At 39.0% G+C, this 24546-nt stretch overlaps 2 protein-coding genes across 2 annotated transcripts in view; both read left to right on the top strand.

Annotated features, from left to right (window-relative positions):
* Window positions 1–711, top strand: part of prkcbb (protein kinase C, beta b) — a 93237-nt gene extending 92526 nt beyond the window's left edge. Inside the window, exon 17 of the mRNA XM_007565756.2 lies at window positions 232–711. Coding sequence (XP_007565818.1) covers window positions 232–384 — 153 coding nt within the window. The 3' untranslated portion in view covers window positions 385–711. The remainder of the gene's footprint in view (window positions 1–231) is intronic.
* A 7881-nt stretch (window positions 712–8592) lies between these two features.
* cacng3b (calcium channel, voltage-dependent, gamma subunit 3b) overlaps window positions 8593–24546 on the top strand; it is a 29212-nt gene continuing 13258 nt past the window's right edge. Inside the window, exon 1 of the mRNA XM_007565754.2 lies at window positions 8593–9637. Coding sequence (XP_007565816.1) covers window positions 9421–9637 — 217 coding nt within the window. The 5' untranslated portion in view covers window positions 8593–9420. The remainder of the gene's footprint in view (window positions 9638–24546) is intronic.

Below are 24546 nucleotides of genomic sequence, written 5' to 3'. Positions count from 1 at the left end.
ACGTAAAGCACTTTGAAATGCCTTGTTGCTGAAAGGTGCCATGCAAATAAAATCTGATTGATTGATAAGTTGATAATCCACTCCGAGTTGTTTAACGGCACTTTCCTCTCTCCTTCCCATACATTTCATTCCATCCCTCTCCAAAAATGTTTCCATTTATCTTTTTTACACTGTTGTCTCTCCACTTCCTCCATCGTTGCACCATCCACAACTTTCAAAACCCACCCGCAGAGAAACCGCCGGGACACCTGCAACTTTGACAAGGAGTTCACCAAGATGGCCGTGGACCTGACGCCGACGGACAAGCTGGTCATCATGAACCTGGACCAGGACGAGTTCCTCGGCTTCTCCTACACCAACCCCGAATACGTGGCTCCTAATTAACTTAACACACTAGGATGGACTCAAACATGCAACACAGAGAGGTAGAAAATAAGGTTTTAGCACAAAATTGAGGCAAAAAAAAAAGATGACAAAAATTGTTCTTATTTCATGTGTGTTCACCAAATGTTTATTTATTTATTTTTTTCTTTTCTTTTAGGCGTTACTTAGGTTTGAGTTAATAACTAATCCCAGAGATTTGGAAACGAGACAAAGAGATTCCAATCTCTCCAAATGAAATCTGACCAAACCCAAAATGAGCCCTTCTACTACTGATCCAGTTCTGATTGCCACCTTTTCATGTATTCATTTCACGCTGATTCCAAGAAAGAAAAAACAGATTTTCTTGAGTTAGTCCTCGTTGTTTAAACACAACAGTTAAAAGTGCTGGTTTTATTCGATCCGCTCATTCAACCTTTCCCTCATTTAAAATGATCAGGTCTTAACCACAGCGTAACTAATGTGCCATGATGTTAAGGTAGCTATGTAAAGTTTTGTATGTTTTCATGTCCTTGTGTAAATAAATGTACAGTGGTCGACTTTGTATCTACTGAGAGAAACATCCATGGTTTTAAGAGTCACTGTCCACAGTCGTTTTTGCAGCCGTTCAAAGGCTTTTCCTGAAATGATCCATCCAGTTTGGCATCATGAATGTATTAATATTTCACCCGTTAGGCAACATCTCAAATGTCACTCACCCCGTTTCATATTCGTCTTGTTGAGTGCGGCGGCATCGCTTTCTCTAGCTTACAGCCGTTCCCAAAACTATGCCCGTATTTATTTAATCGTTCTTCTTGCTGGATGTAATTCGTTCTTCAGCCTCAGCCAGGTTTGTCGTGAACTGGAAGCTGGAGCGACGGCAACAGACGGCAGAAATTGTGAGATGCTTTGACAGCATCCGGTGAGTAATTTCGCAAACAACAATACGAGCAGCATTGCTGCCATTTTTTTTATTTTGCTTTTATATATTTTTTTTGTTTTTATGTAAGCATACTGTGCCTTGCAAAAGTCTCCATTCCCCTTGAGATTTTGCACATTTTGTCATGTTAGAACTACAAACTTATTTTATCAGGATTTCATGGGATAGGCCAACACAAAGTTGTGTGTTATTGTGAGGTGGAAGAAACTGCATACGTGGTTTTTAAATGTTTTACTGATAAAAAAAAAAACTTATTAAAAAAATGTGGCGTTTATTTTCACTGCGAGTTGTTTTGACATTGTCTGTAGGAGATGTAGTGGCTGATTCTTTAAAGATGGAGGGATTCTTCTTTTCTTTTCAAAAAGCTGAAGCCTGGTCAGACTGAATGGAGAGAGCGTACGTAAGCGTCAGTTTTTAGTTGCTGCCTCACATTTTCAATTGGATTTGAGTCTGGCCTTTTTCTGGGTTATTCTAACATTTGAGTGTAGTTTAAACTCCTGCATGGATTGTGGAAACCTTATGCCTTTCTTCTCTCTTCTCTGCCATCAGTGTTCTTCGTTCGCCCCGTTTTCTCTAGCAAACCTCCGAGGCCTTCTAAGACATTTGATAACAAATTGAATTAAAACAAAAGTTTTCTGGTTGCCTTGGATTTCATTTAGGAGCATTAGATTAGAAAAAAATTAAAATGCATGCACACGTTTTAGATTTTGTTTTTGAAAATGTGGGAAAACCATGCAATCTGTTTTGTTTTGTTTTCTTCTCAGCTTCACGATTATGTACACCTTTGTGTTGGCAAAGTCCTATTCAAATACTTGCAAGGCACCACATGTGTATCTACTGTCAAACTGTTTGATTTTGTCAAAAAAAGAAAGATTGCATTAGAAACCATATTAAAAATTTAAGAAAGTCAAATTTCTATTTGCAAATCAGATTTTTTTTAAACATTATGCCATCTGACAAACTAAAACAAAACAAAAGAAACCACAGAGTCTGAGCCTAGACTAAATTATTTAAAGATATTTTTTCTATTCAACGCAAGCCGTTTCCACATGTGTGCATTATAAATACCATGTGCCATTACCGTTCACACACCATCAAAGTGTTTCGTCTTTTGGACGATTTAAGCCTACGTTTGTTTCGCTCGGATGTCGAACCTGTACAAAAATACCGTCGGATACGTGCAGTGACCTTTTACAAGCTTTCAGCTGTACATTTTGTTCTAGTGTAAATATCTACCAACGTCAAGACCCTTAAGCTCTCTTCGGTTACCCCCCACAACGTAATATTTATTAACACCACCGGCTCAGTGGACTTACCAAGTACGAATCAGATCATTGCTCTGTTTATTTCTTTAATAAAAGCGTAAAACCGGACAAATGAAACAGAACGAGTCTGAATCCGAAAGCTGAAACAATCAACCAGTTCTTGGGGATGTTTGATTACTAGAAGTGCACTATGCATGCATGTGATAAACTTTCTATTATCTTGTTCCATACAACATGGATTTAATTCTTTATTAGATGTAGGGTGTGCAATAAACGCTTTATAAGAAGAGTAGATATAATTTGTGTTGCTGACTCTATGATATGATAATTATGCTACTTACTCACAGATGTGAAAGGACTATTCCCGGCTTGACTTGTACATATAATCTGCTTCTGAACGTGTTGGAGGAAGAGTCTTCCATTTCTCAACTTGTGTTTATGTGCAGGGATGCTGGTGCGCCTAGAGGTAAAAATGGGATGTTTATGCAGAATATGAGTTTGCTTCCCAACCACAAGAGCTCTGTCCATTGGCTGGATTTTCTCTGCATCTCATTCTCTGTTCTGTTTTCCAGGCCTTTTCTCTGATCAAACCTTTCAATCGGTTTGTTTCGACCTTTTTTTTTTATTCCTCCTTCCTTCTTCTCTTTCTGCTTTCTCCTCGTCTCCTTTTCCCTGGCCTTTCTCCCTGTCTGCAGGTTTCTTTTTATTATTGTTATTATTTGCAGGTTTCTTCGTTTTGGTACGGACCTACACTGTTGTATCTTTCTTTTCCCCTCTCCTTGATTTGCCTCTATTAAGGCTGCTCACCGTCAAAACCCACTTCTGATTAGGTATCGCTAAGTTGGCGGCCATGTTTTAAATTCTGCTTGGATTTCTAGTCGAGGTTACGATCATCACATTTGTTTCCTGCACCTGAAGGTGATTCTTTTTCACGAAAGTTACTGTAAGAGAATGTGTTTTGTGAAGCATTTAAATGATAGGAAAATATGTGTTGTCATGTTTTGGGGGAGGTTGTAAAATAATAAATTACACTGAAAAAAAAGCTCACTGACTATGTTTTGTTTCATCCATATAATGACTTTTAAATGGGTAATTGTACATGTGTGGCGATAAGACAAAGTGAGAAACTTATGAAAATTATAGCTGAGTTTTATTGCTGGTAAAGATAATTTAATAAATGTTGACTTTTTGTTTTTCCAATGTATTAACTGTTATGGAAACCATTTTTCCCCCATATAATAAAAGATAAAGCAACAGACATTTCCACATCTAACATGAAAGAAAAAGAAAGTGGGGTAAAAACAAATTGATCTAAAGTACACCATATTTCTTAGGTTGCAAATATTTTCTATTTGTATTTCTAAAATTTCTGGGTAGTTCATTTTTTTTCTCCACTTTTATTGTGAGTTTTTGTGATCGCTGCCTAAATATTAATGGTGTAGAATTTGTGTGTTGTATTGTTTTGCGCTCCAGGGATCTATTAATTATTGATTTGCCACCCAAGATAATCCCAGAAAGCATAGCTATTCATATATTAGTAACAAATAGCCTTTTGGAGTTGTAAAACATTTATTTTCGCCTAATTCAATCCAAAACTCTGAATCTGACCAGAGTCTGCAGAATACATCAAAAGAAACATCTTCATTACAAAAACAGGTTTTGCAAAGTTCTCCGATCAAAAGCGACGTAATAAAAAAAGTTTTAGAGATTGTAAACATTCATTCCACAAAGCCTAAAATATTCCACTTTCAGGAAAAGATATCTGGGTTTGTAGTGAAATCCTTTCCAAAATGTCTGAATTGGAGTTTCTTTCTTGCACAAGTATGGCTGATCTAAACAAACCTCTAATTTATTTCATTTACTGCATCTTAAAAGCGCTCAAGAGGGGAGCATGACGGTGCAGTTTATTGGATTTATTTCACACCGTCTTATTTGCTCGCCCTCTCCTTTCCCTATCTCTCTCTCTCTCTCTCTCTATCTTTGACTTTTGCAGCACTACTGTCGCTGCCGTTAAGCAAACATATTTCACGTTTCTTCACCTCGCTCTTCATGAGCCGGTCTCTGCTTTTCATTCAATTACACGCAATCGCACCAAAAAAAAAGTTTCAAACGCTGAAGGTCTTACTATCCGGTTCTCTGGTTTGGCTGTTATTTTTAAACCCTAAAAGCATCCCGTTTTTTTGGATTTTGTGACGTTATCTCCAGTTAAAACCTGAAAATTCAATGGATAGTAATCGGGATTTTCAGGCACTGACGTAGCTTTAAAAAAATACTAGTTTTAATAGCAGAAAATCTACTTAGGTTTTCTGGAGACTGTAGATACAGGATGGAGAGTTTTTCTTGTTTTATAAATGTAAGGAAAGCTGTGAGTTTTCCTGTGAAAATGGGGTGAGAGCCAGGTCACCAGGAAGCTGCGGTGAATCCATCCAGCGTAAAGACGGAATCACCAAAATCAAAAAATTGGAAGCACCGTCAACCAGATGTTGTTAGATGTGCGATGGGAAAGAAGCGGGATTTTACATTTCACTTTTGGGAGCTATTCACTATTTTCAGTTAACTCCAGCAAAATAGCTGTTGACAAGTTGTTGTTTTTTTTAGCTACCACAAAGTCATAAAATGTGCCTTACTTTTATAACAAACATAAACCAATGCAATGCTCATGCTCCCTGACCTATTCCTTGGGCTCTCCGTCTGCAGAGACGGCATAAATCACTTCTCTGACATACGAGCGTCATGCCAGCATCATTCCACATCGCCATATGTCCCCTTCTGCCCTGAAGACTGCTCCATCTGCTAGAAGACACACAAAACAAAGAAGCACATCTGCACACGCCTAATGCTCGCAACAGATTCATCAACGTCCTCTCTCTGTCAGACACCCTTCACTTCTTCCTCTTCTTCTTTTTTTTTTCCTCTTCAACACAGTTTGTTGTTTGCTCACTAATTTCTGCAAGCTTGTCAGGTTCCTCTAACTTTCGCTCCTACGACCTCCCCTCCTTTCCGTCTCCCCGAGATTGGCCAGAGGCGAGGAAGGGTTCCAGTTCACTGAGCAGAAACCACACCATCTTCCTTCCTCCTCCTCCTCTTTTCGACGGCCGCCTTCATCTCTCTGTCTGTCCTCCTCCTTCTGCGAGTAACTTGGAATAACTGGGTGCACAGGAGTACTGGGGATGACGAGAAAGAGAGGAAGGACAAAGAAAGGACACTTTAGGTGACTGCAGACTTCTTGTCTGCTTGAGGAATACAGAGTGCAGTGATCATTTCATAAACCGATCTGTTCAAGCTTCATGTGACCAGAGAGGTGTAATAACTTTTTTGAGAGGGGAAAAATACTTCCAAAAGTAGTTTTACTACAAGACATGTTTTAGCATGATTATGAAGTACTACTGCTTTAACCTACTGTGAGTAACTTCACTGAAAGAAGAAAAAAAAAATCATGATTTAATAAAAAAATACACCAAACACAGACCTGTGGGCTCTGAGCCTAACCATTCATTCTTATGCATTTTTTTTTGTATAAATCTTTGAAATATCAGAATTTGCACATAACTTTATATTTTTGGCTGTCTGATGACAACATTTGAAAATATTAAATCAGATGTTATAATCAGCAACTCAGAACTTCAGCAGAAGTTTTTGCCAAATACATTTTCTGTGTTTTGTTTTTTTACTTTTACTTAAGGGGAGGAGTGTGTTATGCAGTTTCCAGGCACATGGCAGCTTATTATAGCTCAGTGAATTAACTATGTAAATTTTTAAAAGAAAATGGAGAAAACAAAACATGCAACTCTTCTTGGGAGCACCGGACGTGCAGGTCCACCAGGTGTTTGCTAATCGCTGCTGCCGCTGATGGAGCTGAGTTGTGGAGGGCTGCGGTTGTGTTTTGTAACCACTTCAGTTTGAGCCATGTAATTACTGTTTAGGTCAGGTTTATGCTAAATATTTGTTCATTGTGTAGTTTACCTAATATCTTTATAAGAAATAGTAATAATTTAGGGATGCGACAAAACTTTCAAAAATAAACATTTTGAATGTAGATGATTTTTTTTGTTTGTTTTTTTTTTGGTGGTGGTAATTTGCTGTTCTTAACTGATCCGCCACCATTGCTTTATTTACTGTATGTGCATTGTTTTGAAAATAAACTTGGTTTCATTTTTTTTAAGTCATTTCTACCTTCACGTGATTAAAAAAACAAACAAAAAACTTGCTTCAAAGTTCTTAAAGCTAAAATTTGGATTTTCATAGAAATCCAAGTTGGGCAGACTTAAAAGCAAAACTTAAACGGAGTCATGAACTTCAAAACCTTCTGAAGGGTACTTCAAATTTTGAATTTTGCTGTGCCTTCCTTCTCTTTTTGTGTACAGTGATGCGGCCTCGCTGGAGTGGAGTCATTAAAAACGGTCTGTGGCTCTTTAAGTGGCGTCTCTGCTTCTCTCTCGGGCGCGATTCTCCACGCATCGCTTGCCAATCTCTCACTCCCCCTCTCTTGTAGCTAATCAGTGTGGTGCAGGGGCTGCTGGGCGGATGCGAGAGAGAAAGAGAGAGAGAGAGAGGAGGAGGTCGGAGAAGTGAAAGGGTGGCGAGTGCAGTTTGAAATCAGGACCGAGGACAGCGCCACGTTCAGCACCAGGAACATCCACATCACCCTGAGCCCTTCAGGAAAGACAAAAGATCCAAAATGTAATCAATAAATAGTTTCATAGTTGTCATAATGAATAGATTAATGCATCTATTTATAATAGTTGAACTGTTCTATTAATTAAATGAGTGATCAAACCAATAAGTGTAAAATTAGTCGTTCAAATTTCATCAATTTCATGCCTAAGCCATCCTTGAAGTCTTCTAAGGTTGTCCCATACAACAACACAGACCTCTGTTTGCTGCGTTCACCTTATGGCGAGAAGAATCCAATAAATCTGCTGCTTTGGCTGCACAAGGACTCGAAAGCATCCCTGACGCCCGATATTCCTGCAGCACCCCCACGAAATGGTTTAGGGAACACATTTGTAAGTAAGACTTCTCTACATCGGTAAAATCAGAAAAACACAAACTCTCATTTTCCCCTCAACAGCTGTCAGAGTAAATATTTAGGGATGCGACAAAACCCACTGTTGCATGGCCTGGATGAAAACCTATTCATCTGACTCTTAGAGGTTAGGAGTTCACTTTCAACACCTCATAGTGGATTTTCCCATAACGGTTAAAAAGTGTGATATTTGGAAAGCATTCCTTGATCCCCAATCTTTGATACTGGGACCCAAGTCTGTCACACCACAAGTGTAGCGATCCCTGAAGAGAGGTCAAGAGACATCAATGATAACCCATCAAAGTCCACTGCGGTCAGAGTTTTGGGAAAAATCTCATCATCTCCTGTAATTTTCAACTGGGCAATGTTTTAAAGGTATCAACAACCTCTGCTCCAGTGATGGACTTGCTTGTTCCCTGCGTTCCAGAGTCTTCCCCCATCCTGAGGAGTACCTCAAAGGGCTCTTTCCACCACCTGATCGGGTCCCCAGTCCTGGGTGTTGTCCCCTAGTATTCCTAATGAGTCATCAGATGGTTTGCCAGAGTTTCCTTGAGGCTGACAAAAAGCACCTCTCCACAGCCACTCTGCATTTGCTCCTGTAACCAGAGAAAACACATTCCTTCTAGCCAACACACAAGCCCTGAAAACATAATTTTCTCTATTTATATATGAAGATGTATTTATTTTGAAGTTTTGTTAGTGGCACATTTAAATCATTGTCTGTATAATTATTTAATTTACACCCTTTTGTGTTGTGAAAATGTTTGTGTTACCCTCCAGATATATCTTCTCTTGAGATCTCTGTAACAGGCGGACCTTCATGCTTCTTATACAGCCAGAGTTGCGGCGGTGGGCGGGACCCAAAGCAGAACGGAGGTTTGCGATTGGCTCCTGGCATGCGCTGCTTTTCCGCGCGCCCAATCCGCGCCGATCAGTGCTGCCGCGGGCGGAGTTTGGAGGCACGCGCGGTTAATTTTAGTTTGAGTTGGTTGGACAGAGAGGAGGAGGAGGAGGATGGGGATGAAGAGGAGGAGGAGAACAAGGGGGAGGCAACCGCTATCTTTTTTTTTTCCTTCTTCTTCTTTTCTCTTTTTTCCATTTGTACCAACGGGCACAACTGGCTCAGGCTTGTTACGGACCAGTCCAACTTGAATAGCGTTTTACCCGTTTTCCATCCTAGCAGCCTGCATCCTGGACAGTCGATGATTTCTTGGTGTCTAACACTAAACGTTTTGCATACGCGGGTTTGGACGACTTGTGGTGGCTTTTGACATGGAAGAGGAGAAAAAAAATATGTCGACGAGTCAATAAACCCACCATGGATAGCCTACAGGTCGTCCTCATCTAAGGAATGGGATTTTGATCTGCTTAAAGCGACATGGTCGAAGGAGGAAACCCAGAGGTGAGATAGGGGCGAAAACTGTTTAGAAAACTGGCATTTTGTCCTACAAAGGCGAGTTATTTGGAAAGACGAGCGACAGAAATAAAGAAGGCTTAAAAATATATTAACTGGGACATATGAGGCCAGGAGAGGCGGGATGTGGCATCACCCTCCGCTCTGAGTGAGTGTGGGCAGTGTCGAGCTGTTGGGGACAACCGGTGGTCGCTTCATCCAGCCTCCCACCTTCCCGAAGCTGCTATTTTCCTCCATATGCTCGCCAAATATTTAATAATTTTTCAGTTTTCAAGTGCCTGTCTGCCCCCTGCTCCTCTCTTTGACTCTTCAAGTCTCGAAATTAGGAAAATTAAAGGCTGAATCTATAAAAAAAAAAATTAGAAGAAGAAGAAGCGGAGGAGAGAAGGAATAAGGCACCCAAGGAGCCGCCTATATGAAGATGCTGATGTGTGACCGCGGCGTCCAGATGCTCGTGACGACGGTGGGCGCGTTCGCCGCCTTCAGCCTCATGACCATCGCCGTCGGCACGGACTACTGGCTGTACTCGCGCGGGGTCTGCCGCGTGAAGAGCAGCGGCGACAACGACACGAGCCGCAAGAACGAGGAGGTGATGACGCACTCCGGCCTCTGGCGAACCTGCTGTCTGGAAGGTACGTGATCAGTCTGACTGACTGACTGGCTGCTGGCTGGCTGTCTCGCGGTCCAAGCTGTCTCTCTGTGTGTGCGCGTGTGCATGGGTATGTCGGTGCGTTCACGTGCAGCTCTCAGCTCTAACACGCAAGCAGACACCTTTTTCCGTACATTGCGATACCAGAAGAGAGTCGGTGTCATTCTGCCTTCACGAACGCGAGCTCAGCCTGTTATCGGGAGCTTGGAAATCCCTTCCCGGGAGATAAAGCTGGCATTCCTCGGGACTGAGACAGGAGTGCCATTGACCAGAGGCGTAACTGAGCGGGACGTGGATCTGCATGTTTCTTTTATTTATTTATTTATTTAAAAAAAAAAAAAAAAGGGAGTCAAGCAGCTTTCCCTCCAAACAGATCGTAGGCTGAATGACATTGGTGTGAATGGAGCAAACAACTGTTGAACACAGCATACCAACACAGGAAGTTGTAACCCATTCCCTTTTGTTTTGTATTTCTGACTTGAGTAATCCTACATTTCTAGATCCACTCTGGCAAGGAGACAAACTTTCTTGTCTTGAATGGGAAATCATTTTCAGAAATTTCATTTAGTGACTTCCTCTTACAAAAGTGTTGATGTCCTGGAACCTTGCCACATTGCAACCACATACTTAAATATATTTTTATTACCGTTTATTTAATCCAAAGAAGCCGTTAATCAAGTGGAAAGAAAACTATACATAATTTTATGCTTAAGAAAATCACAAAGGTTTGGTTTGCCTTCAATCTTAGTTAAATGCTAATAACAGAAACCTAACTATTGTGATATTCTGGGAAATATATCAATTTGTTTAAAAAAAGAAATCTAGTAGAGCTTGAATGGTGATTTCCAATCAGAACCACGTCACTCTCATATACTGACAACAGATCTATGCCTTTTATATCACCCTCATAGCACTGACAGGATGTCTCCAACGCATATTAAGAATAAAGTTACATTTTTATTTGCTTAAAAAGGCGTTCCACAGGATGGGCAGTAAAACTATTGGACTCTCTTGTGTAGCTCAACAGGTGAACAGTGTATGCTTGTAGAACAGAAGTCCTGAGTTTAATTCCAGTTTATGCCACTATATCACTATCCATGTCTTCTAAAAAGCCTTATAAAAGTCTAAAAACCTGATTTAGACAACAAAGAAACTTTCACTTTTAGACAAAATAAATGCACATTGTAGTGTAGATCTTATGTTTTACTAAACAGATGTTCTTTAGATGCATTATCCAACATGAAATTGTTACTGGACAAGAACATTTACTTAATTGTCAGTGAACAGACAACGTTATGAAAATCAAGAAACACAGCAGATAGACCAGAGAAACTGGTAAAGCACTATTAGGTTGCAAAACAATTTCCCAACCTTTAAATATCCTATAGCGCTGTTGAATTTGTCAATTGATAATGGAGACATCAAGACATAGTTGTGCAGCTAAGTGTTCAGGGTGAGCAAAGGGATCGCTGACCAGAGAAGCAGCCAAGAGGCCTGTTGTAACTGGAGGGGCTGCAGAGAATCGTAGCTCAGTTGGAATGAGCTATGAGCAGGGAAATTAATAAAATACACATTCACAGCCTCGCCAGTAAAAACACTAAATCATAGTAACGTCACAAACTGAAATAATGTCACAAGTTGTTTTTGTACATCAAGCTTCAGTGTTATATTTGAAAACAAGTCAGTTTTATTGTGTAACTAAATGATAGCTTTAGGGAGTTTTTAATCCGCTTAGTCCTTGCCTTTGGCAATTTGAATCTTCTGTCAGAGGGTCGGAGCTCAAATTTCTCTGTTCAGTGGTTGCTCAGGACAGCGGACAATGTCACAAGAGACTTGAGACAAATCGGGCAGCTTGATGCCAATGACCTTACTGGCAATTATTTTGTTTCGTAATGAAAGACAACTGAATCTTGTAATAGAAATAAAAATGAGAGCCGTATCAAAATCTGCTGTTTTTCTGTTAAACTGATGGACATGACCATTTTCTAAAATATATACATGTCTTTGTTTTTTGTGAGATTCTGTTGATAGAACAATTATTAGTCATGTTACAGTTGTAAAAGAGTTTGGAGAAGAACATGAAGGGGACACACCAACCGTATGGAAAAGGAACTCTGGTGAAATTAGATCAAAATAAAAGTTTTCTGATCTATTTGCAAAATGTAAACATGGTGTTGGCAGTATTATGTTGAATTATGCTTTAGTTTAGCATAATGGTTCCAGGACAATCCTGGAAGTAAATGTGCCAAACGTTTAAAACTGGGGTGGAGGTTTTGCTAAACGTGCAGCCAGAGTTACAAAGGACTGGTATAGGCCAATTCAGTTCAGACCAAAATGTGCAGATGACACATTTTTACATTTTTATCTGAAAAAGTATTTTAATTTTTTCTTTTACTTCTCAACTATGCTCCATTTTGTGTTGGTATATCACATAAAATCCCAATAAGATAATTGATGGTTTGAAAATTAAAGTGGGATGCCCAAAGCCATCCTGATTGCATCGTTGCTTCGCTTAATTTATAGTGAAGTGGTGTTTTCTTGTCAGTTGCATCGCTTGACTCTGACTTTTTCTCATTTTAAAACCCGTGGTGTTTATGTACCTTTGATCTGGAATAGATGCACTTTTCTTTCAATACGTGAGACTAAAAACACATTCATAAAAGTCCATAAAAAACTTTTGCCTTCTGAGTCAAAAAACTTTTAGAAACCCTAAAGACATAATGATCAAAACCAACTTAAATCAAAAGAAAATCTCAGGAACAAAGTGCAAAAGAATTTCTGGGTTGTGTAAAAGCTTTTTTTTTTTCCACTTTAACTTTTTTTTTTTGTCTTGTATTTATGCGTATGTATTGCATTTTCATACTGCCTAAATTATACTTTTTACATTAACAGCGCCACCCATCAAAAGCAGTAGAGGACAGGTTGATATGTTAGAAATTTGCGAAAAAGAAATCTCCTTAACCTCACAGCTATTTGGTATTTCGCTTCTGTGTTGTGCACAAACCAAGAATTGTATAAGTCTCTAACCAGCAGAGAAACACACATTTTAATTTCTAATTTAATAACGATATTGGTGGTAATCAGCGGTAGATGTTGACTGCATTCTTGTTTTTACGTTCTTCTTGGAGACACATGACTTTCTTTCAGGTCATGGGTTTCCATTGCTAGCTGGTGATTTTAAATATTTATTTTCTTATTTTACACATTTGACATGAGTTTCGTTTTTAAACTTGCTCTGCTGTAGTTTAGTACAACTTTAGAATGTCGTCTTGGCATGCCATTTAAATGAACTGAACTAAACTGAAATAAGAGCAAAAGACGAAGTGACTAGTTTATTGTTACATTTTAGAGCAAACAAATAGAACTTTAATAAACTTCCTTTAAGGACAGATGCAATTATTTATCACTTTTTGAGACTCACAGCTAAAATGTTTACATTTTTCAGTCCTGCAGCTCTTCTGCAAAATGTTTAAGTTTAATATTTTAATATTTGGCATGCCTCTCCAGTGTCATCCCTTTCTTGGATCAGCATGAAAGTCACTGCCAAGCATAACCGCCTCATTCTGGGGGGCAAAGAAGGCTATTATATGGCCAGATGGTGCAGGTACAAAGCTTTAAAGGAACACACTCATTTACATTCAACACTGACACACACCTATATACACACACATGCGTAAATTCAAATGCACATCCTTGTATCTGCATGAATAAATTGAGGAAAATTTGGGATATCCCCAAGCCACCATATAAGCAGAGCTGAGTTAGAGCTGTGCAGAAAGTTAATTCAATGTCAGCACAATGTCATGCACACACATGCACAGACGCACCAGCGAGAAATGCAGAGAGACATGTAGATGTACATTTGCTCACGTTTACACATCTAGCTGCAGAACATTGACCACGCTCTGTTATGTCTTTAGGCTTTCTACCCACAGGGGCCACACATCACTTTTTCTCAATGTATAAATGTGCTAACTCAGTTTAACTCTATTTACCTTACATCTTAAGAGATGGACAACATTGGGCTTATGCTCCAAATTTTGAAGCAAATTATCAATATGTGGTAAAACACATGACCACTGGTAGCTATAGTGGAGGTTCTGTTACGTTGAATTTGTATCAAAAATACAGCATTTCAATAAAAACCTGTTGGACTCCACCAGAAAATCGAAACTGGATCATGACTGGGTCTTTTCTACGCTTTCTGTTTTGTTTTGTTTCTAGGATTAACAAATTAAACAAATAAAAAAAATAAGAGTTTAATCTTCGCAAAATGATGCTTATTATCTGGTTTGCTTCACTGATTAGTGGTTCTCTTATGACTGAACAGCTATTCACTCCCAAACATTCATCATTTTTTTTCAACCACATTTCTTAGAAGACGATGGTTTCCGTCTTTCCTTCCTCTTTTTAATATTGCGTTGGACAGTTCTTAACCCAATTTTAGTGGTTTCTGTAACCTCCTTGGATGTTTTCTCTGCATGATGCCAATGATTTGACTCTTCTTAAGTAAACTAACATATTTTCCACGACCATGGATGTATCTTTTGACTTGGCTGTTTAAGAGATGAGAAGCTACTCATTGCATCAGTTAAGGTCACATAATTTATTTCTATCTGACAGATGCAGTAATTATTCAGTAGGACCCTCATATCTGTTTGCCGTTTGCTCAGTTAAAACCAAGAGGCTACTTTTTTTTTTCTTAGCTTGGCAGCTTTATATAATAAGAATTTCCTAAATTTGTATAGAAGTATTTCTTTAAAAACACACGAAAATGGCTGCTTTATACCCACAAATAACAAGCATGTTTAGATAATCACTTAGACTTGCAGAAATTATTTATATGGATTTGTTGTGTTTAATGGCTGTAAATGTGTGCAGTTATTTTGCCAGGTAACAGCATGTGGTCATTGTGAAATCTCTTGCAGCAGTAAATGGTTGTCTCTGCAGGTGTGCTGAGGTGTTGTGGAAAAAAAAAAAAACGAGGGCAGCGTTGGGAGGGGAGGGGGTGAAAACATGAATGAAGAGAAACTGGAATGTTCATGAATGAAGCAGGGGAAAGGGGGTGGAGAAGGGAAGTGGGCGAAAAGTGATGGATGAGATATGCATGCCCTCAGTTTCTAGTGAATCTCCAGGGGCCACACTGTTCCCAACCTAACATTTTCTTGTGATAGAGATTAAGAAGAGCTCAGAAAGCAAAGAAACGGATCCGATGAACGCCGTCACCAGTGAAAAGAAAAACAACATAAAGAAGCAGGCAGTTAAAGAAATGGAGTGTTTCAGTGTCACCTGACAGCAAGGGGCACTGGCATGAAGATAGAAGAGGTGCAAGGATGGTTTAGTGAGAGATAGATAATAGCTCTTTAAGCTTCATGCGGTGCTGCAGGGATAGTCTGGCGAATATTCATCATTTGCTGGGTAGGAGGTTCAGGAGGGAGTTGGGGAAACAGCTGAAGAGTAAAAGTAAAGAACCAAGTATGATCCAGGTACACAAAAAGTTTAAATGGTGACCAGACTCATGATAATGACTGAAAGGGAGACGGAAAAGAAAACGAGATTTTTACATTTATAGTAAAAAGAAAAAAAAACACCTTTTTTCTCATTGTCCGACCATAAAATAGAGCAAACGCTTCTCGTTTTAACTCAGTTAATATTACCAAGAAATATTTGCACGAGCAAACTGCCAGAATACTAAGAGAGAATTTTTTCCCCCCTCTACCTTCAAAGTCAGGTGTCGACAAGCACTGAGATTCCTGTGAGATGTAAGCCTCTGTTAGGGCAACTAACAACGTTTTAATCTGAGGCAAATGTTTGGATGCCCTACTCTTTTATCATCTAGTAAACATACATAATGGTTTTATTCTCCTAACAAATGTAAAACTGGAAAAGTTTGTAAAATATATTGTTTCAACTGATTGTGGAGTCAATTACAGAGGGCTTGAGAGTGACGTATGAGTAAACGACACATCTGAAGGGACTAAAGACAAAAAGCATTTCCCCTAAAGGGACTGAAAATAAGTATCTATATTAAAAGAAAATATTAATTCCAACCATGGTAGCACTGTCTTTTCAGTAGTTCTGGTCAATTCAAGTCAAGTTTTTAACATTGCAATGATGTAATGTTGCTGAAAAACATATGATCTGGATTTAAAATCAAGAAATTGATCCAGATTTATTGTAATATAAGGATCTGTGATGTCTTTGAATTACAGTATGTTGCTTCTGATGTTCTCCCATGTTGAAAAGTCTTTACATACTGGGATCAAAGTTGTGAAATTCAAAGTGATCAACTATGTCAGTTTCAGGGTGTGTTGCCATTTCCATGAATGTAGCTGGGAAATACGTTACTTTTAATCAACTGAGTGTCTGCCAAAGAAATTTCATATTTGTGAGTGCATTCAAGAGGTCACACAATTAACTGCCAAATTTATCAGAAAGTAGGGCTGTTTTAATTTCCAACACCATGCAAGGTCGAGGTGAATCTTCATCAGTGCAGACAGAGCATTTGCACAATGTTGCATGAGATTAAATAATGTTACAATCAGATTAGACCGGGATATTTGAATACTAATTTAAACTTTAAATACATTGAAAAATGTCAGCGTAAATTATGATTTAAAGGAATTGACTGAAAACTGATTCAGTGCTACACTGTGAACATTAATCATTCAGCACAGTGAAGGTCAAGCACTGGTGAACAAAGTACACCAGTGCAGAGGGACTTCATCTACTCATAGCCTCGGGATATTTTTTGTCTCTGTGGCACCGTGGTTTGGTTTAATAGCATTCTAATTCTCGATTAGCATTTTAGTCAGTGTGCCTCATGACAGTGCCCCCGGCTGCTGGATGAAACAACAGACAGCTTCCCAACTCTGGACTCCCTAAAGAATGCAGGCGCGTTCCCATCGTTTGGAAATGTGACATTTTACAACAGCGTGATGTAGACCGGTCTCTTGTCCATGTAGCTTCCTTAACAACTGGAACAAGCGTTTATTAATCCGATAGCAACTCAGAAGAGACGAGGCAGGGGACTTGAATGGAGCGAGTGGATGTTTTCTAAATGTTAGGAGAAGAGCTAATGAGAAGAACTGAAACACGAACAGAAAGAGGGGTTTTTGAGGAAGCGGAAGAGAGGGAGGACCTGCTGTTTGAGAATGAAAAAGGGGAAAGGAGAGAGAAAAAGAAGAGGTGCGCAGCTGAGCACAACCTTCCTCGTTCTCTTTCATCAGGCATCACCGTGGAAACTAGTCCCTTCCCCCCACCTCTCCTTCCCTCTCCCCCGTTCTCCTTCACTCGCAAAGAGGTAATCAGGGAGAGCGAGAGAGGTAGAGGAGCAGAGAGAAAGTGGCACAGTCACCCAGACTGAGCTGTCAGAGGCACTCTGAGGAAACAAGCAGTCCAATTTGCTCTGCTTTTCGACTTTCTTTCCTGTCGCTTGCTCACTCCCTTCTCGTCTCTTCTCTTATCTGGCTCGAAAAGCCATTTCAATTTTGAATGCATGTGGCCACATGCTTCCAGCTTTTGTAAAACAAGTCAACTGATTGAGGGCAGCCTGAGTGGGGAAGGTTGTCCTCACAACAAAAAAAATGCACAAACACAGCAATCGACATTTGTTAAAAAAGTATTAAAGATCTCTCAATCTCTGTTTAACCCTAAACAGAACTTATTCTGTTTAGGGTTATACACATAATAAGTTGTATAAATTTGTCAACTTTGAGGCTTTTAAATCTTAATTTGCTTGGCAGAAACCAAGAGTAAGCAAAAGCATTTACACCCATTGAACTTTTTAACAGAAAAACACAACTATTGGAAACTAGACTGTATCTAATTACAATTTTATGTCATAGATCAAAACAAACTCGTGAGAAGTTTTGCTATGGAGTGAAAAGCATAAAGGTTTCAACATGTTAAAAAATGAAAATCCAAATGGGACATAAAAGCTTGGAGGGCCGTTTATGTAGCTTTATTTTTGCAATTGTTGCATGAAGGCCAGATGGAAATGTCTTTCTGGGTTTGTAGTTTTTCCAGCCTTTGGGTTTCCAGGTGACAGACTGAAAACTTTCCCATCAGATATCAGAAGCCTTTAAAGTGGGTTTCATCAGTGGTCACTACAGTGGACAGCTGTCTAAAAGCCATTTTCTTCTGCTTCTTGTGGATTTTTATGTTATAAATGCACACAGACCACTGAAGTGGACACTAATGCATCATAAAATACACTATCAACTGCTGGCCATCAGCTGCAAGTGCAAGAAATTATTTTTGTTAAATCCAATATGGCCGACCGACCCGGTCCCTCCTTCTACTGTAGACGTCTTTTGCAGGTATAAAAACATATTGTGATATGAGATAACCCCTAAAGAGCAATACTACTGATGTATTTTTAAAATAACAACTTTGTATTTGGAGAAAATCACAGTTGATCACCTAAAATTTTTTAGGTTACAAAAATTTTTCCAACCTTTTTTATATGCCTTAAGAAAATAAAAAAAATAAAAAATTTGGAAAAAAATCCTGCCATAAAGGATCATAATTCATGCATAAAAGGGTTAAAGGCTTTCAAACGAGCAGCTGCTTGAGTTTAAAAAGGCAGCAGCTCTCACTATATTTCTGACCACTTCGCTGACCAGCTCAATCTGACTGTATGGACAATTGCTCCATTGATTTTTCTGCCATCTTTTATTCTCCATTTAATGAAATCTGAAACCAGAACAGCCTTTTAACATTTTCAGATATTTCAGTGATGGCTGCATGGATTCGCAGATAAGCCTCCACTGCCCTGCAAAACAATTCAAACGGTGACCTGTGGCGCTTTAGTCAGTGGCCGTCCCAACAGTTTGACTATTCTGCGCACATGCTGCTTGTTTGTGAGAGCGAGATAGATCAAGGACGAACATCTGGCACCTCTTGGCTAGTTGGTCATGGGGTGTCTCGGCTAACAGTGCTGTTTTTGTTTGTCTCCTTTTTAACCTTGTTTCAAGGCACTATTTTATGAGTTATTTTGAGTGTTTGTTACATCACAAAAAGACTTAGAGTCATAGCTGGTAAAACAAAAAAAAATGCTTTGCCTCTACAAAAAAATACATATAAAAGTTCTTAAAGTTTAAAATAAAATGAATTTGTATTTTACGTCAACAGCTGCATCTCGTTTATGTTTGTTAAAGGGACATTTTAAGAACATTAATGCAACATTCTTGATTTGTTGGATAAAAGCTGAAAGGAGAGAAAAATTAAAACGGAGACGACAACAACATATTAAGAGACGGTCTTTAGGAGAAACTTTAATGTTCTGCACTACAAAATTTGGCATATTTATTAGGAAACACTAATAAATGTCTAAAAACAATTATTATTAATTACTAAATACAGTTAATGAACGTTAGAGACTAGACAAATCTGCCTTTTTAGGCCTGCTGCTGAGTATGCTCGAATCTTTTTGTAAAGTGGAAACTTTATAGTCCTGTTTGGAGGCTATTATCAGTTTGATGAGTGGACTTTATCTTTTACATGCAGGGTGGGCCATACGTTTCCATACATAGGAGAATGTAAAATGTATATTTCTTTTATATTTCAGATTCCCAAGAAGATGTGTTTGACAAAAGAGCAAAGAATTGAAATTATACTGATGGCTGGATCGGGAAGCGGTCGGACGGTTGCACAAAACTTTAACAGAAAACGTGGAACGGGCATCACATGGCACTGTGGCAAAACTTATTTGCAAGTTTCAGAAAACTGGAGATGTTGCAGATCAACCACGACAACAACGGTGTCCAAATCCGGTCATCGGGTCGTGGTGTCTTGTATGTTTTAGATGTAACTGAAATGGCTGAATTACCTTCTTAGCCCATTATGACGTTCTGCGGAGGTTTTGATCGACGTAGGTTGAACTCAGGGAACATATAAAACATGAAGACTGTCAGTTGTAGACAACAGTCCAGCTTGAGGTCTTTGCAGTTTGTTCCACTGCTACATGTGGTGATTTAAGGAAACATATCAAGTTATCCTGATCTTGATAATGGTATACAATAAAATCATTTTTTGGAGATTACTTTGGATATCAGATTTGAAAAAATGTTGCAGAAAGAGCTGAAAGTCCACATGAGCAAGTGAGGAGTGAGGAAAATGTGAATTTATCTCAACTAATGTGGGAAATTGCCTTTGCATGTTTTGCTTATGTTATGTAGCCACAGTCCTGACGTGCGACGGAACGCTGTTGGTTAGTTTCTACATGTTATCGGTGTACGGATGTGAGCGCGTCTGGATGTATGTGGCTGAGACTGGAGTTATGTCAGTCTCAGCAGAAATCTCTATCATAGAACAAGTTCACTTTTCCACAACCTAAGTAAACATTAAGTCAGTGCAAACATCTCATCCAGCAAACATGAGGCCCTCCGGCTGTTTATCTGTGAATTATTGTGAAGGACTGCTGTTCAGGGAGACAGTTTAACTTCACAGATTACTTTTGATCTCAGTATCCCCTGCAAACAGAAGCCCTATTATCATCAGCTTAATTTATTGACACATTAAAAACAAACTGCAGATGACTTCATGAGCGCTTTACAATACTGGCCAGCTGATCTCGGAAAAAAAAAACAAGTTAGTCTATCAGTGTGAGAGCCAGAACTTGGGGCTGTGGAAATAGAAAGAACTGGGTCACTCGTGTAGGAAAAGCCAGAAAATTTCTGAAGAGCCTTAATGGTTTTTGGATTTAGTTTTAAATAGTCTAGCACAACTTCCTGAAGAGCGAGGGGGTGGAGGGGGGGGATCGTAGCCAACTGGGTTTGACAACTTGAGAGACCTAAGAGCTTTGAGTGTGAGTTCACAAACTGGTACATGTGCATGCAGCTAACGGCTGCAGAAGCACAGGAAATGAGCCTGAAAGGGAGAAAATGCAAAGTCAGAGCAAGTAATGACATGTGGAAGACAAAAAATATAAAGTAGTCCCCTCAACTGTCCTGAAAAGAGCAATTTTGTGCACCAGTTTTAATGATTTTATTCATCTATTGAAAGTAAAATGGAGATTGGCCTTCAGAGAAAAGTTGAATGCTGATTTTAATATCTTAACCTCACATATTAAGTAAGTCCGAGCTCAGAGGTTTTTCTTTCACAAGCCAATTTAAGTGCCTCACAGCTTTTTCAGACTTCCAAATAACTGATTTGATCTCGATAAACTTCTTAGAAAAGTCTGACAAATCAGATGAGAGACGTTAAAACGCCTGAATCTTTCCCAACACGTTTCATCCAGTTTTATCTGCTGGTTTTAGGGGCTCCTGCTGTCTGTGTGTGCATGCAGATCTGTTTAGTGGTCAAAAGGTATTTGACAGGTTATGACACTTGACGTAAATCTGTGTGACAACAGCTGACTCACTTGCTGATAAAGCATTCGGAGATTGCTCAACAAAAACATATTAGGGAGCCGACAAATACGTGACTCACATGTACCTACACAGACTTTGCTTTCTCAACAGGAGAGGAAGGGATTTGACAGACAGCAATGCTGGGAGTTTTTTTTTATCTTTCTTTTTCTGTCTTTAACATTTTGTTCTTGTAAGGATGTTTGTGGCGTAACATACCTGGTAGAAAACAAATTAACCTTTCACCAAACCAGAGCTGGATAAACTTATAAACTTTCAATAAATGGAAAATCAATTGGTTGTGGAGGATGCTAACTGCGGGATAAAAAGACAGAGAACTGTTTTTTTTTCTGTTGGGATACCTTTGTTTTGCACTTATTTTATACAATATAAATTTCTATCTTTTTTTTTTTTGAAAACGTGTAAAGAAATTTTTTATGGTAAGTTGAAGTTAAAGTTGTTCTGGTCGTAAATGAAAGTGTTGGTGTTAAGTTTAAATGGGCTTCATATACAACCAACCAAAGCGCTCTTACTTAAATGATCCAGATTATCTTTGACTGATGAAGCCATTAAAAATGTTGAGTGATACCTGAATGTTAGGGACCAGACGTCCTGTTTTATGCTCACCTGGGGTTTCCCCCATGGATTTATTCTGAGACTAATTTTATTTTCATTACATATTGATCATTTTCCTTCAATTAGCTGCAGTTAGCTGATGGATTGAGATTCATCGACTCTCACTGAAGAACAGAAATCAGTTTTAGATGACTTGGGCTTTGTGATACGTTATCCTACTGCAGAAAAATGGAATAGACGCAGTCAGCAAGAAGGCTGCCACATTCAAACGATGCTCAATTATGCTAAATGTTACAAGATGGATGCGTTCTATGATGATTTACTCCAAATTCAGACCGAAATGAATGCTGCTGCTAAAATTTGTGCTATGCAAAGTTTCTCCAAAGTTGGTTTTTCACACTTCCAGATGCCTAAATGCGCGCTCTGATTCACTGCCAATTAGTGGCTGCTAAGATTCTTCAGATTACACGCAGCTGGACAGGTGTATTTAATAAAGTGACCAGTCAGTTCATGTGTGTGTTTCATCCGTATTTAGCTGTGTTGGGGTGTTCTGTATCCAGTCCATCAAAACCATCTGATGAACATCTGTTATTTTAAAAGGCAGGAGTAATAAATAACACGTTTCCCTGACACCTGGCAGGTCTGACTGCTTTGTACTCAGATGAAATTAATCTTACCATCTGGGGGAATAGTTGGGGTCTTCCACACATACTACTACTACCAATTACATATTCATTCATCCATGTCATAGATAAACAGTATTTATGTTCACTTGGGTAACATAAAAGAGTGAATTTAAGCGTGCAGATAATTTGTGTTCGATCAAATCTAAATCAACTCCAACTCTTTGTCATTTAATGTGTAAAGAAGCAGTTCTTTTTAAGAGCTTCTAAAATTGTTGCTCACCTCAGGTGTAGTAAACCACACTCCACTGACTCCATTATGTCATTATTTATTAACTACCAACCCAAAACCCCAGATATGTGCTCTGAATAGGTAACTAAAGTCAGTCTGGCCATTTTCTCACCTTAAAATGCCCATTTTTCTTCAGAGCACTGACATTCACTGGATATTTTTTACTTCTTTGCTGTAACCTTCTCAGAAGTCCAGTGCTTTTATTGTGAAAACTCTTAAAAATGTAATGTCAGACATTATTCTTTAAAAATAACATATTTCTTATTTTGTAAAATAAAGTTACTGGTAAAGGAGCAGACCTTTACTCTGAAGGATAAAAGTGCTTCTCATGGTTTTTAGTGGATGCCTGGTCTGCTATATTGCTATGCACCATCGCTTTGTGATTTTCTCAGCCTCCACATGTATTGCTGACAATGTGCAAAGCCACTTAAAATAAACTGATCTTTTTTGCACTTGCAAAAATATATACACTATTAGCTACCAAAAGGAGCTAATGACAGTTACTATAAAATAAGTGGAGTCACGTTTTAGTTCGTACTTTCAGGAACTTTTAATTATTCTTTGATTTACTGCATCGCATCTTGAATTTCATATTTTATTCATCATTTTGGCTTTTGACTGAATGTTCTGTAATTCAAAACTCAAACCTGGTTAAAATGCCAAGCAACACACCAATACTAATAATTTTTGGAGTTGGATTTTCCAGGGTTTTCCTCCATGACCTTCAACTGCTGTGACCTGATCTCAGCCAATAAGCAGTAAGAATAGATGAATTAATGTCTACAAATTTCCAGATTTCTCAATATGCCAACTTTTGCACAGGAATCTGTTTTTTTCTGGTCAGATCCGTCCTTATTTTTTTCATCATTAGTCCCCTGAAGTTATGTTAAAAGTTAGCTGACTCTCGAGTGATGAACTTACTCTCTATTAAAAGCAATTTCCATTTTTTTTTAAATAGATCATTCTTTATCACTTTAATTATTTTCTGCTGTTTCGACTAAATCGCCACTCTCACTGTCTGCCCTAAAACAGCAGGGGTGTTTTTTTTATTTTGTTTTTTTTTTAGTATACTTTTAAAACTGAAAATCTCCTTCTCCTCGTACCAGATCACAGTCATACATAACAGAGAGCAAAGACGAGGGAAGGAGGGACTGGAAATCAGCTTTAAGTATATGTAGCCATGGCAACCACTTCATTTGGAGTGTAAGTATACAGCAAGACCTTTAGTCTCTAGATATGAATATCGTTTTAAATGTTCCTCTGAGATCATGGGTCGCTGCACTTTAAACAGAAGAGAAGGAGAAAAAAAACGCTAATGAAAAGATGAAAGAGCTGTGAATTAGGAGCGGCACTATGCTTACGCTCGCATTCAGACGCCGGAGTGAATGGCGCATCCATTAACGTCTGGCTAAACAGACCTTGATTCCTGTTAAAAAAAAATAAAAAGTTATTTCTCTTCAAATCGAGTTTTGAAAAGACTCGGAGGTTACTTTCTAATCCTTAAGTGCGAGTGCCGGGATGAATCAATTTGCGAATATTTTTCTCTGAGTGTGGGTGCTGGGGTCGTCTTCAAGTGCAAAAAAGCCATTAGGTTTAGTCATTCATTTGTTCATTGCCAGCCTCTATTCCCTCTTTTCTCTCTGATTCCCCTGTGCCATTTTACCATCAAGCCTCTTTCAGCCAGCCCTTCCTCTTTCTCTCTCTCTCTATTTCTCCCTCTCTCTCTCTTCATCTCTCTGTCGGCTTCATCCTTCCTCCATCCCACTCTCTTTCATTGCCCCTGTGGTGTTGACCATGTGTGAATGGGGCTGAATGATGGGTGGGAGGATGCACGCCAGAGGTAGTTACACATCTGCATGGCACATACAAACACACTTCCAGAGGCACACACACACACGCACACACACACCAGGAACGCTGGTGGATGCGTGCAAAGGGTTGGGGATGAGGATGAGTCACTCCGCGCGACACATGGCGTGCTCGCAGGAGACTGCATCCGATTTAATATGACACAAACAAACACATACACACAGAGAGAGAGAGAGAGAGA

This window comes from Poecilia formosa, unplaced genomic scaffold (assembly GCF_000485575.1).
Source record: "Poecilia formosa unplaced genomic scaffold, Poecilia_formosa-5.1.2 Scaffold182, whole genome shotgun sequence".
Taxonomy (NCBI): domain Eukaryota; kingdom Metazoa; phylum Chordata; class Actinopteri; order Cyprinodontiformes; family Poeciliidae; genus Poecilia; species Poecilia formosa.
Note: the sequence above shows the minus strand (reverse complement) of the source record. Positions and strands in the feature narration are given on the sequence as shown.